The sequence below is a fragment of the Ursus maritimus genome, unplaced genomic scaffold, assembly GCF_017311325.1.
Source record: "Ursus maritimus isolate PB19 unplaced genomic scaffold, ASM1731132v1 scaffold_22, whole genome shotgun sequence".
Classification (NCBI taxonomy): domain Eukaryota; kingdom Metazoa; phylum Chordata; class Mammalia; order Carnivora; family Ursidae; genus Ursus; species Ursus maritimus.
The window spans coordinates 48,086,040-48,105,170 of NW_024424675.1; the positions used below are offsets into that span (position 1 = coordinate 48,086,040).

Sequence of the window (19,131 nt, forward strand, 5' to 3'; positions counted from 1 at the left end):
AGAAGCTATTTGTCTTCCTGCTTGTGGACTATCTTGCTGGATACAGTGTGTTGTGATATTAGCCCCAAGCTTTCTGGGTACTTATACTAACAAAATGCATTCCTACAAACTTTTGAGGACAACCCTTCCTGTCTGTTTTGGTCACTGAATATACCAGTTTGTGGGTTGCAAGCCCGTTAACCCTGGAAACACATATGAAATGGAAAAGCACCCCATTGTGCTCATGAGATTGGAACTGGCGTGTCCCAGTGGGTGTTTGGCCCTCAAACGCAGCAGTGAGGAGTTTCCGTCCTGTTAATACTGAAAACGCTGAGGGATGACGTAGCTGCCAGTTACAGTGCGGACGTCTGTTCCACTTGCTCGGTGCCGTTATGCCTGGGTACCACCTAACAAGGAGCTCTTCGTAGATCTGGAAATTCACTGGTGATACCATGATGTCAGAAATGTCATAACTGAGGGTTAGTTTATGACTAAGTATAATTACTAGAAAAGATAACATTTTATGCCCTCATTGGTCATGTTTATTTGAATAGTAACATAACTTTATTAAGTTGTATTATGGGGACACCAAAAGTAGGCTTTCGAGATGTTGTGACAAAAATTTTCCCACTTGAATGATATTCCATCCACTCCTATTACAGACTTCTTTACTCTCTCATCCAGTGCTCACCGGTAGACACGCATGTCCCTTTGATACATCAGATGCTGGAATGTCTTTGGAGGGTTTTGCTCTCTCTGCCCAAATTTTAAACGAGCCAGCAATGGCCTCCTGAATGCCCTATGAGAGGATGAGTAGGGGTGTGCTGTGGGCCCCGCGCACTCCCCGCCACCCCAAAGTTCCCCCGTGTCTGTGTGGCCACCTCCCGTTCCAGTCGTATATCAGCCTGGTGTTGTTCCCTTTTTGCAGCCAAACCTTTCCCAAAGGCCTCTCCCCCCAGGCACAGCCCCTGCACCTCATCCTCTTCTGTAGGCTTCGACTACGTGCACGACGCGGAGGCCGCGCACATGGCCGCCACAGCCATCCTGAACCTCTCCACGCGCTGCTGGGAGATGCCCGAGAACCTCAGCACGAAGCCACAGGACCTGCCCAGCAAGGTTGGCGTGTCCCCTCCAAGGAACCCCTCTGAGGCAGAGATGGGAGGGTGGGATTTACAGTCAGGACCCCATGCCCCCGCGGGAAATGTGCTCAGGGATACCCAGTGTCCACTTGATCATTATCATTCTTACCTGTTCTTCCTGCTGGTCATCGCTCCTGGTGACCAGAGAGGTAGGGTGAGTTCCCTTTGAGAGCTGTGTGTGCTGTGCCTAAGGAGGACTGAATGGCTGTGCACACGCGTATTCCTTCATGTTCTCCTAAGTCTGAAGGTCCGGTGTCCTCGTGTTCCGCTGAGTCTGAGGGTCAGGCACACACACGTTCCCCTGTGTTCCCCCGAGTCTGAGGGTCATTGCATACAACGTGTGACCTCATGCTCCCCAGAGTCTGAGGGTCAAGCACGTGTCCTTGTGTGAGCATGGTCAGTGTGTCTCAAGGTTTTGTGACGTTCGCAAGACCTGCGAGAGTGGAGGCTCCTCCACGTGAATTTCGGGAAGTGGCAAGTCAAGATTCTTGCTGCTCAGAGGTTCTCCTCTTGTCTGGGTCGGCTTCCTTCCAAGGGAAACACCGCCCTGGGCTTTCTGTAATGCTGATTTCGTGTCCCAGAAGGCACACACGGGAAGGGGTACGTCATTAGCACGGATTTTGCCTTCACACTTGCAGGCTGCGGACATTGAGGTGGATGAAAACGGAACCCTGGACTTAAGCATGCACAAACACCGCAAACGAGAAAGCGCTTTCCCCAGCAGCAGTAGCAGCAGCAGCAGCCCTGGCGTGAAGTCTCCCGAGGCCTCCCAGCGCCAGAGCAGCACCAGCGCCCCCAGCAGCTCCATGACCTCGCCCCAGTCCAGCCAGGCTTCCCGCCAGGATGAGTGGGATCGACCTCTGGACTATACCAAGCCCAGCCGCCAACGAGAGGAGGAACCCGAGGAGGTGGGTGCGGGGCCTGAGGGCTCGTGTAAAAAGTGCTGGCTTCTCCAGGAAGAGCTTCTAGGGTCCCGTCCCTGTCCACGCGGGGCCTTGCCGCCTCTAGGAAGCTAGGACCCGGCCTGCCCTCCTGGAGGGTTTTTCACCCTTGGGCCACGCTCTGGTCTTGTCCCACCCGAGAGAGAAGTCGTCTTCTCACTTCCTCGGACTCAGTGATCAACACCATTGTGGGCCCTTGGAAAGCATGGGGAGGAGGGGGTTTCTTTTGCATCCCATGGGAATATTTGGGAATGGCTCCAAATTCCTTGGTTTTGTGGCCTCCCCCCAACCTGCTGTCCAGATGGGGACACCCTGATTCTGGCAGCAGTCCCTCCTCATCGTCGGCAGGACACCCCAGCCACCTGGCTCCTTGGACAGAGGAGCCCCCGTGGTGGGCAGTGGCCTCAGTCGCAAGACCAGCACCACCTGCTAAAGAGCAACAAGCTAGGTGTCTCGGTTGGAACCGCAGTCTGGGGACGGGGAACATCCCTTTCTAACCATTCTACCCTCTTGAGAGTGGGACCGATCGAAGGCTCTTCCCCACAGAGGTGTGCGTCCCGAGTAGCAAAGCCCAGCAGTGACGGTGGCATAGACTCCGGAGAGCCTCCGCACAGTGTGGGCAGGCCCGCCTTTCCCCTCCCTCTCCCTCCCCGTTGCTGCCAGCAGCCCCCCAACCTCAGAAGGGCAGGGGGGCTGGCCCCTGTGGAAGATTCCTTTCTGGGAAACTACCACCCTCCCCCAGCTCCCTCTGCACACCTCACATGTATCTCTACTGGGCCCAAGGCTCAGGTCACTTGGCACAGTCCTGTGGCTTTAACTTGGTGTTAGCCCCAGAAGGGAGGCACCTCTGAGACTGAGCCCTGAGTAGAAGGGGCTGGCCCGGGACACGCCCTCCTGGGACTGTGTGGATGGTTTTCTCCCTGGTCAGTTGGAGCCCAGTCTGAGGCCAGGTGGGGCCCTCCTATGGGGGGGCCACCAGTACAGTTTGCTCTTACCTCGTTCCAGTCCTGCCCCCAGGCCTAAGCCCCCTTCCTGGTGACTGCAGCCCATCGCTTGGCCCCTCCCTGCCCCTTTCCATGACCCCCAGCTCAGGCTGACATCCCTGGCTGCCTTGCCCCTCCCCTCTCCCTTCACACATGCTCTGAGCACCCCAAGACTCATGTCATCTGTCTCAGAGGTCTTGAGGTCCTTGCCCACAGAAGCCTCCCCCCCACTCCACCCTACAGTCATTCTCCACCTCAGAGTCTCAGCTCACTCCCAGTTCCTTCCTCTCCTCCAGCTCCCTTCCAGGCTCAGGTGGGTCACCCCCAGAAATGTCTCCCTCATCTAGGCCTTCCTGGCCCCTCTACCATGGCCCTGGACTCCTGACTCAGACTCTCCAGCTCTGCCCAAGGCTCCTTGATCCATCCTGTGTAAGGCTGCACCCCACCCTCAGCCTCACCTCCCACCCCAGCCTCCGGCAGCAGCCAGGACAGTGTCCGTGGGCCTCTGGGATGCTTTCCCTGCTCTGGAACAGCCTCCTCCCTGTGCTTCTGGGAAGCTGCCATTTATCCTGAGGACTCAGCATAAGTCCAACTTGCTCAGGGGAACAAGCCGCTTCTGCCGTGCCGTGTGCCGTAATAGTGTCGGCCGTGGGAATCCAACACCCCTGACATTGACGAGGTTCACTGTCAGTTCTGGAGGGCCTCCACTGTGCCCACTGTCAGTTCTGGAGGGCCTCCACTGCGCCCACTGTCAGTTCTGGAGGGCCTCCACTGCGCCCACTGTCAGTTCTGGAGGGCCTCCACTGCGCCCACTCTCAGTTCTGGAGGGCCTCCACTGCGCCCACTCTCAGTTCTGGAGGGCCCCCACTGCGCTCACTGTCAGTTCTGGAGGGCCTCCGCTGCGCCCACTGTCAGTTCTGGAAGGCCCCCACTGCGCCCACTGTCAGGTCTGGAGGGCCTCCACTGCGCTCACTGTCAGTTCTGGAGGGCCTCCGCTGCGCCCACTGTCAGTTCTGGAAGGCCCCCACTGCGCCCACTGTCAGGTCTGGAGGGCCTCCACTGCGCCCACTGTCAGTTCTGGAGGGCCTCCACTGCGCCCACTGTCAGTTCTGGAGGGCCTCCACTGCGCCCACTGTCAGTTCTGGAGGGCCTCCACTGCGCCCACTGTCAGTTCTGGAGGGCCTCCACTGCGCCCACTGTCAGTTCTGGAGGGCCTCCACTGCGCTCACTGTCAGTTCTGGAGAGCCTCCACTGCGCTCACTCTCAGTTCTGGAGGGCCCCCACTGCGCTCACTCTCAGTTCTGGAGGGCCTCCACTGCGCTCACTGTCAGTTCTGGAGAGCCTCCACTGTGCTCACTGTCAGTTCTGGAGAGCCTCCACTGCACTGGGCTCTGCACTCTGGATCCCCAGAAATCCTGTAAGCAGGTGCTGTTATCACATTTGAAAGTGTACCATCTGGGCCACGAGAGCTCGAACACCTTGCCTGAGACACATACACGCCAACACTGGGATCTGGACCACGAACTAGCACAGACCCACTTGCAGGGTGTTGACCTTCTCTACTTTTGTCCTTGTTCAGCCTGTGTCCTCTGCTGGTTACCGATTCCCTCCAGACCTAGAACTCGAGCTGAGGAAGGGCCTCTGGGGTTGGGGCCTGGCCCTGGCTGGGGAGGCACAGGGGTCACAGGTCACATTCTGTATGCTATTGCTTGCATTGTGTCCTCATGGTCATAGTGTTTCAACAAACACTTGTCTGGTGCTACTGTCTGCGGAGCCCTGGGGAGCTGCACTGTGTGTAGTTTCTTGTGTCTAGAAGGGTGGCCTGGCCGCCGTTAGGCGGAGGGGACCACACGCCCGAGGCTGGGGGAGGGTGGTGCTGCTGGCCACACTGGGCAGCACCCAAGCCCCCTCATTCCTGGGGCAGCTGAGCATCTCTGGCCAAGGTGGGGGAGCACTCTGGCCCCTCAGGGATGCTGTCTTCTGTGTTTTTTAGGGAGGTAAGGCTTCCTCCCTCATCCAGAAGGCAGGAGACTCCAGAAAATGTCTCTGTGAACACTGTTCTGAAGGGTCCCTCTCCCTCAGCCCCAGGGTCGGGCGCCTGGCCCCCCGCCAGCCGGTTAAAATGTCTCCCTGCTGGTTTTTTGCAGTCAGAGCCAGCAGCCCATTCTTTTGCTTCTTCTGAAGCAGATGACCAGGAAGTGTCGGAAGAGAGTTTTGAGGAGCGGAAGTATCCCGGGGAAGTTACCCTGACCAACTTTAAGATGAAGTTTCTCTCCAAGGACATAAAGAAGGAGCTGCTCACGTAAGTCCCCACCTGGGCCAAGAGGCTCCCCGAGAACCTCCGTAGTCTGGAAGAAAGTGCGCCCTGGTCTGAGTCTCTGACGACCGCGTCTGCTCAGCCCCAGGCCTTGTCCCTGCCCCAGCTTAGCTCTGACCGTCCTCTTGGCCAGAGAGGTTGGACACCCTGCACGACGACCCTCTTGAGCCTGGCAATGGGTGACAGGTTTCCCGTCATGTCTGTGCTGCACTGGGATGTAACACAACCTTCAAAAGTGTAAAGCACGAAGAGCCCCTGTTCGGGCCCACAGAGCGGGCCGAGGGCTGAGGGAAGCTGACCCTCTCCTGAGTCACAGCCATCTGCCCAGGCCTGACGTGTACTCTGCTTTAGGACTCGGGGCCCTTGGCTCTGGCAGCCCAGCCAGCCCCTTTGAGCTGGTCATCACAGGGTTCAAGCAGAAACCGTTGCAGACTGGGGAAGCTGCTGGTAGATAGGAGTCACCCCATGGTTGGATGCCACCCCACAGCCTTCCGGTCAGCCCCCTTGAGAATTGCTTCTCCTACCGGACTGTGGGAGGCTGTAGCTGTCACCTGCACCGCCGGTGACCCAGCCCTCCCCTGTGCCCAGTTTGTCTCTGGGGTTCCTCTTCTCCTTGCTGTGAACCAAACCTGTACCTGGCTCTTCCCGGGCTCTGGTCTGGCACCTTGTCCTCAGGGAGGGTCACGCTGCTTTAGGAAGGAGCTTCCTGCCTACGTGTTCACGGGTGCACACACGTGTGTGTGCAGAATCACCCTAGCTTCAGGCTGAGCTTGAATTTGGTTCCTTTTTCCTCCTTGAGTTAAGTTGTGTGGGAGAAGCTTGCAGTGTGAGGACCGAGGGTGGGGAGTCACCCCTTAGCCCGTGGGTGAGTCGAGACCAAGTGTCAGCTGGTGTCCCTGAGGAGGCTCCGCCCGGGGGCAGGCCTGGCAGGTGTGCCCTGCTCTCTGTTCTGACGCTCTTTTTCCTTTGTCCAGCTGCCCCACCCCTGGCTGTGACGGCAGCGGCCACATCACCGGGAACTATGCCTCTCACCGCAGGTTTGTCCCTGCTCGGGTCCAGCCTGGCCTGGGTGCTGTGTGGTGGGTCTTCCCCCTCCTCCTCTGCTCCCCCTCTGGCTCACCCCAATGTCCCATCTCTTCTCTTTCAGCCTCTCTGGTTGCCCTCTTGCTGACAAGAGCCTCAGAAACCTCATGGCTGCCCATTCTGCTGACCTCAAGTATGTCTGCCCTCCTGGCCTCCTGTCTCTTGGGTGGCTCCCTTGCTCTGCTCTCTCCTTCCTTGAGGCTCCAGCCAAAGTCGGCCCTCTCCAGGGCTCCAGCCCCAGGGGAGCCCCTCCTAGCAGGATGGGGCAGAGAGACAGGCCATGGAGGGGCCGACTTGCTTGCCTGGGGCTCCTGCTGCTGCTGCCTGTGTCTCTCTGCTCTGAGTGCTGCTGTCTGCCTGTCCCTTGCTGCAGGCCCCTGTGCTGCCCTCGGCTCTGCCAGCTGCTCTGAGGACTGAGGGCTGGAGGGCCTTGAGGGGAGCAGGACCTGCCTCTGGCTCCTGATGGCCCATCCCATCCTCCCTTTCCTGAGGACGCAGTACAGGGTTGTCCGGGCCTTCTTCTTCACTGCCCTTGAGGTGTGGGAGAAGCCCAGAGCTGGCCTTGGCTTCTAAATCTTGCTGTGGCTCAGCGGGCTTCAGGCTGTGCGGCTCTCGCTAAGGATCTGGGTGCTGATGATGAAAGAGAAAACTCTTTGCCCTTCCCTTCTCCTACGACCCCTGCAGCTGCTTCTGTCTTGGCCCCTGGTGATCCTCCCAGATATGCCTCCCCATGCTCAACCCTTCTCTTTGCTGAGCACCCCCTCTTTCTGCTTCTCCTCCCTGTCCCTAACACACAGGCAGGCCAGGCCCTGTGGGCACCCACCAGCCTGCTTGACCGCCCTTCTCAAGTGCGATGCAAGCACCTAGAGGTTTCCCAGGTTCTCAGTGTCCTCTGGGGGCTGGAGTTGGGGACTGTCGTAGCCTTTGGCTTTTATGCATTCAGTTGAGCTGTGACATTGTAGCCACCATGACCCTGAGCCATGCAGTGCTGATCCTGGGCTCCCAGGCCGAGCAGAGGCTCAGGAAGGAGGTCCTACTCTTGTCCTCTCTGCTCACTCCCTCCTCAGGGGTGTTTGTCCCTCCCTTGGGCCTCCATACTGGGTGCCCCTGAATCTAGGCTCATTCCGTTCTGGGGCCAGTTAGGAGCCAGGGCCCTAGGGCCTCCAAGACGAGGAGCTGTTGCTGCCAAAGGATTCCAAGGGACCTGAGCTGATTTAGAAACAGGGCAGAAGGCTGTGGATCTCTAAGGGTGCCCCCCTCCTGCCAGCCTCCTCTTTGTCACCCTGGGGAGGCTGTTCAGGTCCCAGCAGCCAGAAGTGTGTCATTGCCCGTTGTGTTGTGGGCAACGTTCACCACCAGAGTCGTCCTTCTGCGAGTTAACAGCTTTCACGTAGACGTTTTCTGAGGCTCGGGTCATCATGGCACATTCACACACTCACTCATCCACTGGCCGTGTCCAGCCCCAGGTGTCTAGTGAGACCATCTGTCCTGTGAGCTCAGAACCCTCTTCCCATTCCTTCCTCTCTTCTCTTAACGTCTTTCCCATGTGCCTTTTTCCTATTTCCTTTTCCGATTCAACTTGCGTCTTACTATAATTAGTTTTCATGGTTTTCCAGTTTGAGGGCCTGAATGATTTTAGAGCTCTAGGACATTTCCTCCTGCAGAGCAGGTGCCCGAGGCCTGGTCTGGGTCTGGAAACATGGTCATCCGGGAGGGTTAGCGCTTGTCTACGACCAAGAGCCCGTGAGGAGCCTTAACCCAAACTTGTTTAGAAATCGCAGCGGAAGGTCTTCCTTGTGTGGAAACAAGTCACTCATCAGCTTTGGCAAGGTCTGGGAAGGTGCCCCGACTCCTCCCAAGCTCTTCTCTGGCTCCAGAGGTCTTTCTGTGGGAGTCAACTCTGTCCTCTCAGGCCACAGCAAGGGCTTGGGGTGGACGTGGGCAGCTTCCAGTGTGGTGCTGGTGTGATAGTTCTTCCCCCTCCTCCTGTCCAGTGTGTGTCTCGTAGCAGCTGCTCCTGACCCGCCTGTGGCTGTGAGGGGGGGAGGTGAGCTGTCCCCAGGGAGGAAAAGACACCTACATCACTGCCTTGCAAACGGGGCTCCTTTGGTGGCCTCCCTATCGACAACTGGGTGCGGTGATGGTCTCTGATCACGTGTTTTCTGTGCTTTAATCGCATCCCAAGGGCGTTAGCTCTTCCCTACCAAGTGCCCAGTGTGGTCAGGGGCTGGGGACACCGCTGCCCCGGGCCACTCAGACCAGTCTGTGTGTGGACTTGCGGTGCAGGCGCCCTGCAAGGATGTGACGGGGGCTCTGACAGGGTGGGGTGGCCTCCCCACCGCAGGACAGGGATGAGGCTCCGAGGCGAGACCTGGTGTGTGCCATCAAGCTGCAGTGTGTCCCTTAGACACAGGATTCTTCCTCTTGCCCAGAGAACGCACTCAGAAGCAGATAGCGGGAGGGTTCCTGAAACTGACCCTGTGGGTCCTCAGGGGCACGAGAGTGGCTGACACAGCCAGCACCCGGCACGGACACCTGCTTCTTCAGCCGCACGAACATCACCCTCTGCAGGCCATGCCTTTTTGGGAAAAGCCATTGACTCGGGCTCGGCGAGGAGTGTAGGTGGCCCCCCTGCCTGGAGAAGGTGTGCCTCAGTGGGCCCCCTTCTGCTGGGGCCTGGCAGGGACCATCGCCATGTGCGTGGTCTCCCCTGCCAGCCTTACTCACAGATGCCATGGGGTCTGCACCGGAGTCTGGACCTGCACTTACGGGCATCGAGGCCTGGGGCTGCTGATGCCCTAACCACCACCTGCAGGACTGAGCCTGAGTTCTGTTTGCCTGAGGCTGAGAAGCAGTGGAGCTCCAGGCAGCCACCGAGCACCTGAAAACCCAGGAAGGAGAAGTGCCCTCCTCAGTCTCTGCACGTAGCCTTCCAGAGAGCAGGAACAGGGCTTCTGCTGGCGCGGGCCATGACACTGCTTGACAGGACACTCTGAGCGGAGGAGGGGGCGGCAGGGCATCAGTGGGGCCTTGGCCTCAGCAGAGAGTCGTGTGGGGGCATACCCGGACATGCCTGAAGGACTTGGTGCCCACAGCAAGGGGCCGACCCCAGCAGCTCGCATCCTGGGACCTCGGGTGAGGCAGAGACACCAAGTGTCCCAACAGGACCCTGTACCAGTTGGGGGTTTGTGTGAAAGGGGTGAAGCCCCCCTAGATGGAGGTGATGTGTGGTTTCTATTAAAATGCAAAAACCTCCACGCCCTAGACACGTGTGGGTTGGAATGCGACCACACATGACCAGAGTAGAAGCCATCATAACCTCACAGGGTTTGAGTTATCCCTAAATCCAGCAGGAGGGTGACTGGACTGGCTGACTTGCTGGCTGGCCAGGGAGGCATCCCATGTGTGGCCCACAGGACAGGGATGAAGCGGGTGCCTTGAGAGACAGAAGGGCTGGAGAAGCAGCTGGTGGGATGGGCACTGACCTCTCCAGGTTGCCATGCCAGCTTTGAGCTTCCTCGACGGGAACAGGCAGTGTTGTCCTGCTGAGTTCTAAGAGGTAGCTGAAGAGCGGCGGGGAGTCCTTTGGCTGCGCCGGCTTCCTCTGTCCTGCTCCAAACGCCAGATGTTGCATTTGCCGTGGGAAGAGGATGCTGAGGAAGGGCCGTGGGCACAGCACCGGGGCCTAAGTGCCTCAGAGAACTCTGTTGATTGAGAGGCAGAGACCTATGCTCTGTTTTAGTTGGTGTGAGTCCCCATAACCCTCTTGGGACCACTTTTATATTGAGAAACAGCCCCGGCTCCCACGGTTTCTTCTCTGTGTGAGGATGAAACCAGAACTGGCAGATGAATATTCTGAGATTCCAGATGCAAGCCCCAAGGTCCTGCCAGGGGCCACACCGTCGGAGCTGCGCCCTTCCACGGAACAAGGTACAAAGTGGCAGACCTGCTCCAGAGGTGGCTGGTGGACCCGCCTGCAGAATCAGGCGCACCTCCCCATTCTGGCACCAGCAGGAACCCACTCACTCTTCCGCTGTGGACATTCAGGGAAACATATTTTAAGAAAACCCATACTTGTGTATTAAAGTGTAATTTCCACCTTCTACGTGATATGTTTGTCAGACATTTTAGACGCATCAAGTTGGGCTTCTGTGTTTTCTGTCCCCCTCCTCACCCTTGGCCAGTGCCTGCCGCCCCTGACCAGCCGCTGGCTGTGTGAATTCTGCACTCACGGAGAGTTACACCTCTAGGGACCGGTGCTGTGGATGGCGTGTCATGGGCGCTCAGTAGACATCAGCTCATTTGCTCACGTGGGGGCAATCCTCCATGAAAACAACCCCTCTTCCTCCTAGTCATGTCAAGGAAGATGACCCATCTTAGGTGTTAGGGTTGCCTTTCTGAATGCTGTCTAAAGGCCCATATGTGTTCTGGAACCTTCTAGTCCAGCCTAGAACCCCATAGAAGGCCGAAATAGGGGCCCATCATTCCTGCAGTGGAGATGTGCTCTTGTCTTGGCCTTCTTAGACCCCTGGGGAGATGGGGTGGCAACGTTCTGAAGGCCGGGAGTCATAGCAGCAGGCTGGCCGGGATGCGCAGGCCATTTCTGAGACCAGTGCTGAGGAGGTGGGTGGGCCCACATGGGGGCTGGGCACAGATGGGGTCCTTTTCTGGTCAAGGGTCTTCCCTGGCTCTGGTTCCAGCTCCGCTGTCCTCCACAGGTGCCCCACACCCGGCTGTGATGGCTCTGGCCACATAACGGGGAACTACGCCTCACACCGAAGGTGAGCCCGCCGTGCCCCGGGGTGCCAGGCCGGATGGAGTGGGGTGGGGCTGTTCCTCAGATGAAGTTGCAGTGCTCCCAAGAAGACATTAGTGTTGCTGGCAGCTGGAGCCTGGCTCGTCTCTGCAATCTGAATTGTCGTTCCTGAGGCCCGATCAGGTTGCCCTCTGCCACCAGACCTAGGGGCTCGTGGTGACACCTCCTGCCATTGCCCTCCTGCCCTTGAGAGTGCGCCAGGACAGACGCTCCCTCCGGACCCCCTGGGGGCTGCTGGGCACAGAGCTGGAGGGGGCGGGTGGGGCAGATGGGTGTGAGAAGTTGCTGTTCTGGGACCACGGTGGCTTTTTTTCCTTTTTCAAAACTAGCTTGTCAGGCTGCCCTCGTGCCAAGAAAAGTGGAGCCAGGGTGACACCCACAAAGGATGACAAGGAAGACCCCGAGCTGATGAAGTGAGTTGGGGTCTTGCTGACTCCCGTGGTTGCTTTGCAGAACTGGTGTTATAATTTTAAAAAGCTCCTGTGTGTTATAATTTTAAAAAGCTCCTTCTAGACTCTTTTTTCATTAACACAGCTGGTCAATGACAGTGGAAGTTTTCCTGCTGTGCATATGGACACCTAGGAGCTGTGAGCCATGTGTGTCATATCGAGGGCATGCACAGGCACTGGCTCCTGTCTGGGCTTCTCAGGTCTGGGGGTGTTGGATGGGGCCAGGAGAGGCAAAGGGCCCTGCTGCCCATGCACCTGGATGGCCACCTGGGTGAGGGCTCAGGGCATGGAGCAGCCCCACAGGGTGTTCATGGGTATTGACACCTGCACGGCTGTGGTCTGATGGGAAAGGACAGGTGCAGGAGTCAAGAGGACAGGCTGGTTAGAGACATGAGCAGTCTTTGAATCATGTGTGTCTGCACACTCACATAGCTTTGCAGGGAGCTGGTGTGGAAAGAGGGAGCCCAGGAGGGTCACCCTGAACTGGGACCTCGACCCTGTTGTGCGGAGGAGCAAGGACATCCTGGGCCTTACGTGACCGAAGCCCTGGATACCCACTGCTGACCACCTCACTGGGTGCCTAACATGTCATCAGGGGAGTGTGTGTGAACTCTGACCCCGTGAGTGCCCCACTTGGAAGGGGTTGCATCGTTGCAAATTTATGCTTCCAGAACGGAAGTTGCCCCCTGAACCCCCACTTGCCAGTAGGGGCAAGGCTGGGCCACAGGAGCAAACAGAGTGACCCACCATTCAATTTCCCCAGGACTTTCAGAGCTGACAGTGGACAGAGCTGTGGGTCCCCTTGCCAGCTGGAGAGTGGAAGGGGGCGGCTCTGGCTGTGTTGCAGTGCCGGCCTCGGGGCTCTCTTGGTCAGGGCATAGCCAGGCAGGTGCTCAGAAAGCCCGTCTGCCCTGATTGTGTTGCCTTTGGGCCAAGCACAGTGGATGCTCACCCCTGCAGAGGGGAGCAAACTGGACCACGAGTCAGTAGGTCCTCCTTGGAGCTTCCCCCAGCTGCACCTGAACATCTGCTTGGCCACAGAGGACAGACCTGACTGACCAGCATCACACCCTTCCAAGGGGCCAGCCCCACCAGCTGTTTGGTGTAAAAAGGCTGTGGCTTGTTTATTTAATTTGGTGAATGCTAACGCAAAAATGCCAAGTATGTGGATGTCAGTGTCACGAATGCAGCCCACTAAATGCTAGGGTGGAGGAAGAGCATTTACCCTTCTGAGAAGCCGTATAAACGCAAGCCGCTATGGATGTAGTGCGGGTCCTGCTGCAGGGTTACGCTGAGTGAATTGTGCTGCATTTGCAAATGATCAAGATCAGCGTTTTCAAGCTCAATCACTGGGAAAGATGGTTCCCTCCTAATGTGCTGTCGACTTTGCTTTTTAAAAAACAAGATTTTTGCAGCCAAGCGGAGACTATGACTTAGAAGCAGGTCAGCATTTAGAGGATGGAAGAAGTTCCTAATGGCTCCATGGCCGGGGGGGGGGGGGGGCTGCCCATTCAACACCTCCATTTTATAGCGCCTCCTCTCCAGCCATAAACTTTAACTGTATTTATAATTGATTATCATTTTTAAACAAGTGCAGACTGCAGCAGAAAGTTTAATCGGTGCTCCTGTGGCGTGACGGGCTTTCGTGAGCATGTGATTGTGGAGGCCTGCTGGAGGAAGAATTCCCTTTTATGACATCTTGTGTCTGTACCATTTAAGATTAAGTCATATTGGCACATTGTGGTAAATCCCTTTGACCAAAATGAAGAGTCTGTGGATGTTCCGGTGTGGGGTTAGGAGCTCCACGCCCATCGCCTGTGGAGAGCCCCCCTCCCCCGCCGTCCCCAACCACACCGGCTTCCAACAGAAGAGATGCCTCTGACCTTGGGGTCCTGGTGGCCCCACCACCGGCTCACCTGCTAGGTGCAGAAGCTGCCTGACATGGCACCCCACACACGTCTTACGTGAGGTCACCTTGCAGCTCTGAAGAGGTGGACACTGGATGTGGAGGGAAAGAAAAGCAGTGTGACCGTCCACATGTCTGAAATACCCACTATGAATAAATTCCAGGGAATCATTCCTGTTGAGGAGGGTTAGGGTTTTGCAAAGAATGTGAGTAAAAGGAGTTCAGAGTCAACTGTGTGTTGTAACCATGAAGAGCTGCCTCTCATTTGGTCTTTTGATCTTGTGCTGCCGGGTGCTCAGAAGTGCTTCGGGGTGTCCGCTGGGACCCCACAGCTGGGCGGCGTCCAGGTGTGAGGGGCAGACATAGAGCGGATCCTCCCCAAGCTCCTCGCAGGGCCCGTGGCTGTGTCTCCACTCTGGACTGATTGCCGAGATGACCTTGGACCGGCTCAGTAGCCACCCTGCATGGCGGAGGCCCACATGAGTGGGACGAAGAAGAGAGAGGGACGGGCACCAAGAGAGGAGACAAGTGAGGACGGCTCCAGGCCAAGGAGGCTGGGAAGATGTCTGCAGTGGCCACCTTGGGGGCAAGGCCACAGTGTGGGGGCAACTTCTGGGCAGTGAGGCCCTGTCCCCTCACCTGCTGTGGCAGGAGCCCCAGGGCAGCCCTTGCCCTCCAGAAGACGTCCTGCCTCTGACTTCCCCACCCCAGGGGCCTCTGTCTAAACTGGGGCAATGTGTCCCTTTTCAGGGTCCTTTGTGTTTGACAGTCTGCAGCCCATAAAAAGTGGGTGAAAACAAACGGCAAATTATATGAGTCTCGTTTGCTAGAGGGAGAAAACGGAGAACTTGCAGGGCCAGGATGTCGTCCTCGGTCAGTTTTTGGTTCCGAGGTGGTCCTGAGCTCAGATCCCACGATCCTGAAATGTCGTGCTCAGAAGGCATCGCAGGGAGTTCCTGGTCCAGGTCCCTCCTGACGGCCACGAGGGCGGATGCCCAGAGCCCTGTGCAGCAGCCGGTTCTCTGTGGTGCACGGATTCCAACGGCAGCCTGAGGGGGACTCACTCTGGACCTTTCTCCAGCTACGTCACCTGTTCCTGGGGCATATGTTATTTCCTCAGGGGATTCTCTCCCTGTCCTGGAACAACCTGAGCAAAGGAAAATGCCATTCCAAGCCAGCCTCAGGCAGGAGTCTTTCTTGCATGAGCCCCGTGGCCTGGGTTCTTCCTTCCAGAACACACATTTCGGATGTGGCAATGCTGGGACATCTATGGACATCATGCCATGACAGTCTCATTCTGGGATGCTGTGGGGTGATGGAGCCCCTGCTGTCCCCACACTGCCTGGCTGCAGTGTACTTGTGTCCTTCTGTGACCCCCAGAACCCCCAGCACTGTGCTTGGTGAAATCCCCAGGGAATGGCCTCCACATTGCTGGGGTGATGTGGACGCGATGTGGCAGCAAGGTCTAGGTGTAGATCCAGAGGCCCCAGAGAGCTAGACCAGGGCCCAGGGGCATCCTAGCTCCCGTGGGGGGTGGGGAGAGGGGGCAGCTGCTGACCTTCCAGGGGTGCAGGGGGCATGAGGTTGCGTCTGGAGAGGAAGCATGATCCCTGCTGCCTTCGTGTCTGGTTGGGAAGGCTTCAGGAATCGCCTGTCAGTGGGAATTTATCCAGGAGCCTCCAGCAGTCTCAGTGTCTGGCTTGGGAGAGTCTCTGGGCTTCTCCTTCCTCCTCCAGTGCCCTGTGCTCATCTCTGACCTCTCTGTGCCAGGTGCCCTGTTCCAGGCTGTGTGGGGCTCGGTCACATCAGCGGCAAATACGCTTCCCACAGAAGTGCATCTGGCTGCCCACTGGCCGCTCGGAGGCAGAAAGAGGGTTCCCTTAATGGCTCACCCTTTTCCTGGAAGTCACTGAAGAACGAGGGGCCTACCTGCCCCACTCCGGGCTGTGATGGTTCCGGCCATGCCAACGGTAGCTTCCTCACCCACAGGAGGTAACTGCCCTGCACATTCTGTGTTTCCTTGGGACCCCAGCCTTGGGCGTGTGGGCAAGGCTCTTCAGGAAGGGCCAGACTAGAGCTCAGTTTTGGCCTATAGTTTCTCCAGGAAAAAGCAAGGCCCAGACTGATAGCTGACTGGGGGAAGCCACAGGCAATCTGTTGGGACCGGATCATGGTGTTTGTGACACATGTCACCCCATGTGGCTGCTGTCATGAGCCTCCTTCCACATCCCAGTAGAGTCCCTCCGGCAAGAGCAAGCAGAGCCCTGAGTCTGGTGTGTGCACTCTGGAAACAGGCCGCAAGCTTCTCCTAGAGGCTTTGTTATACCCCATGCCCTGCCCCTCCCGCTGGGGCCTCTTCTTTGAAGTTTGGGTCTAGGCCTCTGCCTGCTGTGGAGGGGACATGGTGACAAGAGCCCTCCCTGCTTGGGCTCTCACTTGCCCCCCCCCCCCCAGTACCTGCTCCAGGGCTGGGGGGCCTTGGACCCCCATTCGCTTCCTCTGGGTGACAGGCAGTCAAGGTGTCGGCTGAGGTGCAGGGGGTTACCACACAGTCCTTCAGAAACCTTCTTTGTCTTTCTTTTGTTCTGCCCTAGTCTCTCCACCTACAAGATTAATTAGCTCATTCGTTCCACAAGCCTTTACTGGTATGTCCACTACATACCAGGCCCTGAGATAGAGCAGAGAACAAGAGCTAATTTGGGCCAAGCGGGTGGGGCACCGACTGTAAGCAAAGAAATGAGTGAGCTACCTAGGACAGCCAAAGGGGTAGATGCTGTGGGGAGAATAGCGGCAGGGAGGAGTGAGGAAGGCCTCTCTGAGAAGTGGGTAAGGAGCTGGCCCCACATCATCTGGGGATGAACCTTTAGGGCAGTGGCCCGAGCTGGGAAAGGCCTGGGCTGTTAAATAAGGAGTGTGACAGCTTGGGGGCTGGAGCCAGGGAGCAGGGGGCAAAAGGAGATGAAGGAGAAAGTTCCAAGCCAGGATCCTACCAGGCTGCCAGCCAGCGAGGACTTGGCTTTCACTATGATGTGCCATCTTGGACTGGCTCTTGGTTTGTGACTTTGGACTGGTTTTTGGTGTGTGACCTTTGCTTCCAGCTTATCTGGCTGTCCCAGAGCAACCTTTGCTGGAAAGAAGGGAAAAGTCTCAGGGGATGAGGTTCTCAGCACGAAGTTCAAGACGAGTGATGGTAAGGTGTCCCTCCTGCAGTTCGTCCAAGTGATCTCTGTGACCTGGGTGAGTGAGCAGTGCTGGCGGAAGGGGTTAGGGAGAGAGTCCCTCCTGGAGTGAGTCATGGTGGAGATAGACCTCTGACCTGAGCCGACAGGTCTCCCAGCCTCAGGTCTGAACCCCTGGTTGCCTGGAGTCTGGGTTCCTGGCCCTCAAGTGGCCTTGCTTGCTCTAACCTGGATATTGCTAAGTGTTGGCGTCAGAGAACCCTAGTGGCAGCATCAGAAGCCACGTTCTCGGGGTTTGTGGAGTTGTGAACTCAGTTTCAAGGAAGAGGGAAGCTGAGGAAATTCAGCACCACCTGGAAAACTTCCATCTTTATCTTAGCGATTAATACCTGCCGGAGAGATCCTACCCATCACCCAGGGTCAGGAGGCAAATGTAGACACATGCTACTAGTCTCCAAGACCGACTTTTCCAGCATGACATGTGGGATACGAGGTGCCCAGCATGCCAGGCCAGTTGCCTCTGCTTGGAAAGAATCCCTAGTTCCATCTAGAAAAGAGGCCTCCACTGCACCCCCACATGCTGGCCTGGGCGTAAAGCCAAGAGCCACAACCAAGGTTTCTCTCTGGAGCAGTATTGGAGAACGATGAGGAGATCAAGCAGCTGAACCAGGAGATTCATGACCTGAACGAGTCCAACTCTGAGATGGAGGCCGCCATGGTGCAGCTGCAGTCCCAGGTGGGTGGCACAGCAGCAGTCCCAGCTGCAGTCCCAGGTGGGTGGCACAGCTGCAGTCCCAGGTGCAGTCCCAGGTGGGTGGCGCAGCAGCAGTCCTAGGTGCAGTCCCAGGTGGGTGGCACAGCTGCAGTCTCAGGTGCACTCCCAGGTGGATGGCGCAGCGGCAGTCCCAGGTGCAGTCCCAGGGGGGTGGCGCAGCAGCAGTCCTAGGTGCAGTCCCAGGTGGGTGGCACAGCTGCAGTCTCAGGTGCAGTACCAGGTGGGTGGCGCAGTTGCAGTCCTAGGTTGCCCACCAGCCACCTCCCCCCAACCCAAGGGGGTCCTTGTCCTCAGCCTCCTCTTCTGTGAGGCAGGAGAGCTGAGCTCGTTCAGGTCGCTGTTAGTCTGAGCTGATGGTGCAGCGCTCAGGGATGCTCAGAATAAGCCACCTGCCAGCTTTGGTAGTTCTTCCAGCAGTAGGGGTCCTGAGGTGCCCATGCTGGGGGTCCCGTCAGGGTTGGCTGTTGGCCCTGTCAGTAGGAATAGTATTACAGGGTGGGTTCTGAGGGCCTGGCTGGAGTCTGATTCTACCCCAGAACTGCCGTGTAGCAGCCTAGTGACCTGACAAACCTGCTATCAGTCTGTACTGATGTCCTTACTGGTAGAATGAGGATGATAATAGGAATCAACTCCGTGAGGTTGTTGTAAGATAAACGCATTTCTATGGGAAAGTGTCTGACCCTGAAAGAGTCACTATTGCTGTGTGGTAGGTTTACAAAGTACTATAAGTGTATGTGTCGTATCTCTCTGATTTCCCCAAAATGAACATTGGTCATCAGAAAAAAAATGCAATGAGAGTTTTATTTTGAAAAGAAGCCCTGACTTTAGCTGCTGAGTAGGGGGCCAGAGCAGAGCTGGGGGCACAGAAGGAGTGGCTACACATAGCTCTGTCCCCTATGGCTGGAGGGACAGAGGGACAAGGAGGTGACCCGGCCCTGCAGGATCTGAGGGCAGAAGGGACAGATGGGAAGGTGGGGAGGCCCTTTCCCAGAGGCTGCAGTGTGACATATTGGAGCCCCACGTGTCTTGTTATGCCGTTCCTTCTTCCATCAGCCAAGAGGCTTTTATGCTGACCTCCTGTGACTCGGAAGCCTAGATAAAAATAGCATCAGCCTGTAGAGATCAGGAAGGATTTTCATTCTGCCATGCATCACCTTCCCCAGGCTCACACGCAGTAGAAGCAGACGAGTATTGGGGCATCTCTGGGTGCCGAGACACATCACTGTGCGACTGCCACCCTCTCTGTCTCTCACTGCTCTCTCTCTCCCCAAAGTAACCTTGGAGCAGCACCTCTGATTTCTCCCCTCCCCTCCCCTCCCCTCTCCCCCTTCCCCTCCCCTCCCCTTTCCCCTCCCCCTTCCCCTCCCCTCCACTCCCCTCTCCCCCCTCCCCTCCCCTTTCCCCTCCTCCTCCCCCCTTTCTTTCTTTCTTTCTTTCTTTCTTTCTTTCTTTCTTTCTTTCTTTCTTTCTTTCTTTCTTTCTACTGATTTCCACCTTTTTATTCACTAGCATCCTTTTGGACTGACTCAGAGCCCCCTTTCCCCTAGAGGGAGTTTTCAGTCCT

The 19,131-nt window shown here is 57.1% G+C and overlaps 1 protein-coding gene across 1 annotated transcript in view; it reads left to right on the top strand.

Moving 5' to 3' along the window:
* The window catches only part of MYT1 (myelin transcription factor 1), a 37,176-nt gene that overhangs the window by 16,466 nt on the left and 1,579 nt on the right, over positions 1–19,131 (top strand). The window contains exons 10-19 of the mRNA XM_008688140.2: positions 971–1,095; positions 1,757–2,026; positions 5,190–5,344; positions 6,334–6,396; positions 6,507–6,575; positions 11,161–11,223; positions 11,588–11,671; positions 15,384–15,605; positions 16,712–16,803; positions 17,425–17,528. Of these exons, the coding sequence (XP_008686362.2) occupies positions 971–1,095; positions 1,757–2,026; positions 5,190–5,344; positions 6,334–6,396; positions 6,507–6,575; positions 11,161–11,223; positions 11,588–11,671; positions 15,384–15,605; positions 16,712–16,803; positions 17,425–17,528 (1,247 nt within the window). The remainder of the gene's footprint in view (positions 1–970; positions 1,096–1,756; positions 2,027–5,189; positions 5,345–6,333; positions 6,397–6,506; positions 6,576–11,160; positions 11,224–11,587; positions 11,672–15,383; positions 15,606–16,711; positions 16,804–17,424; positions 17,529–19,131) is intronic.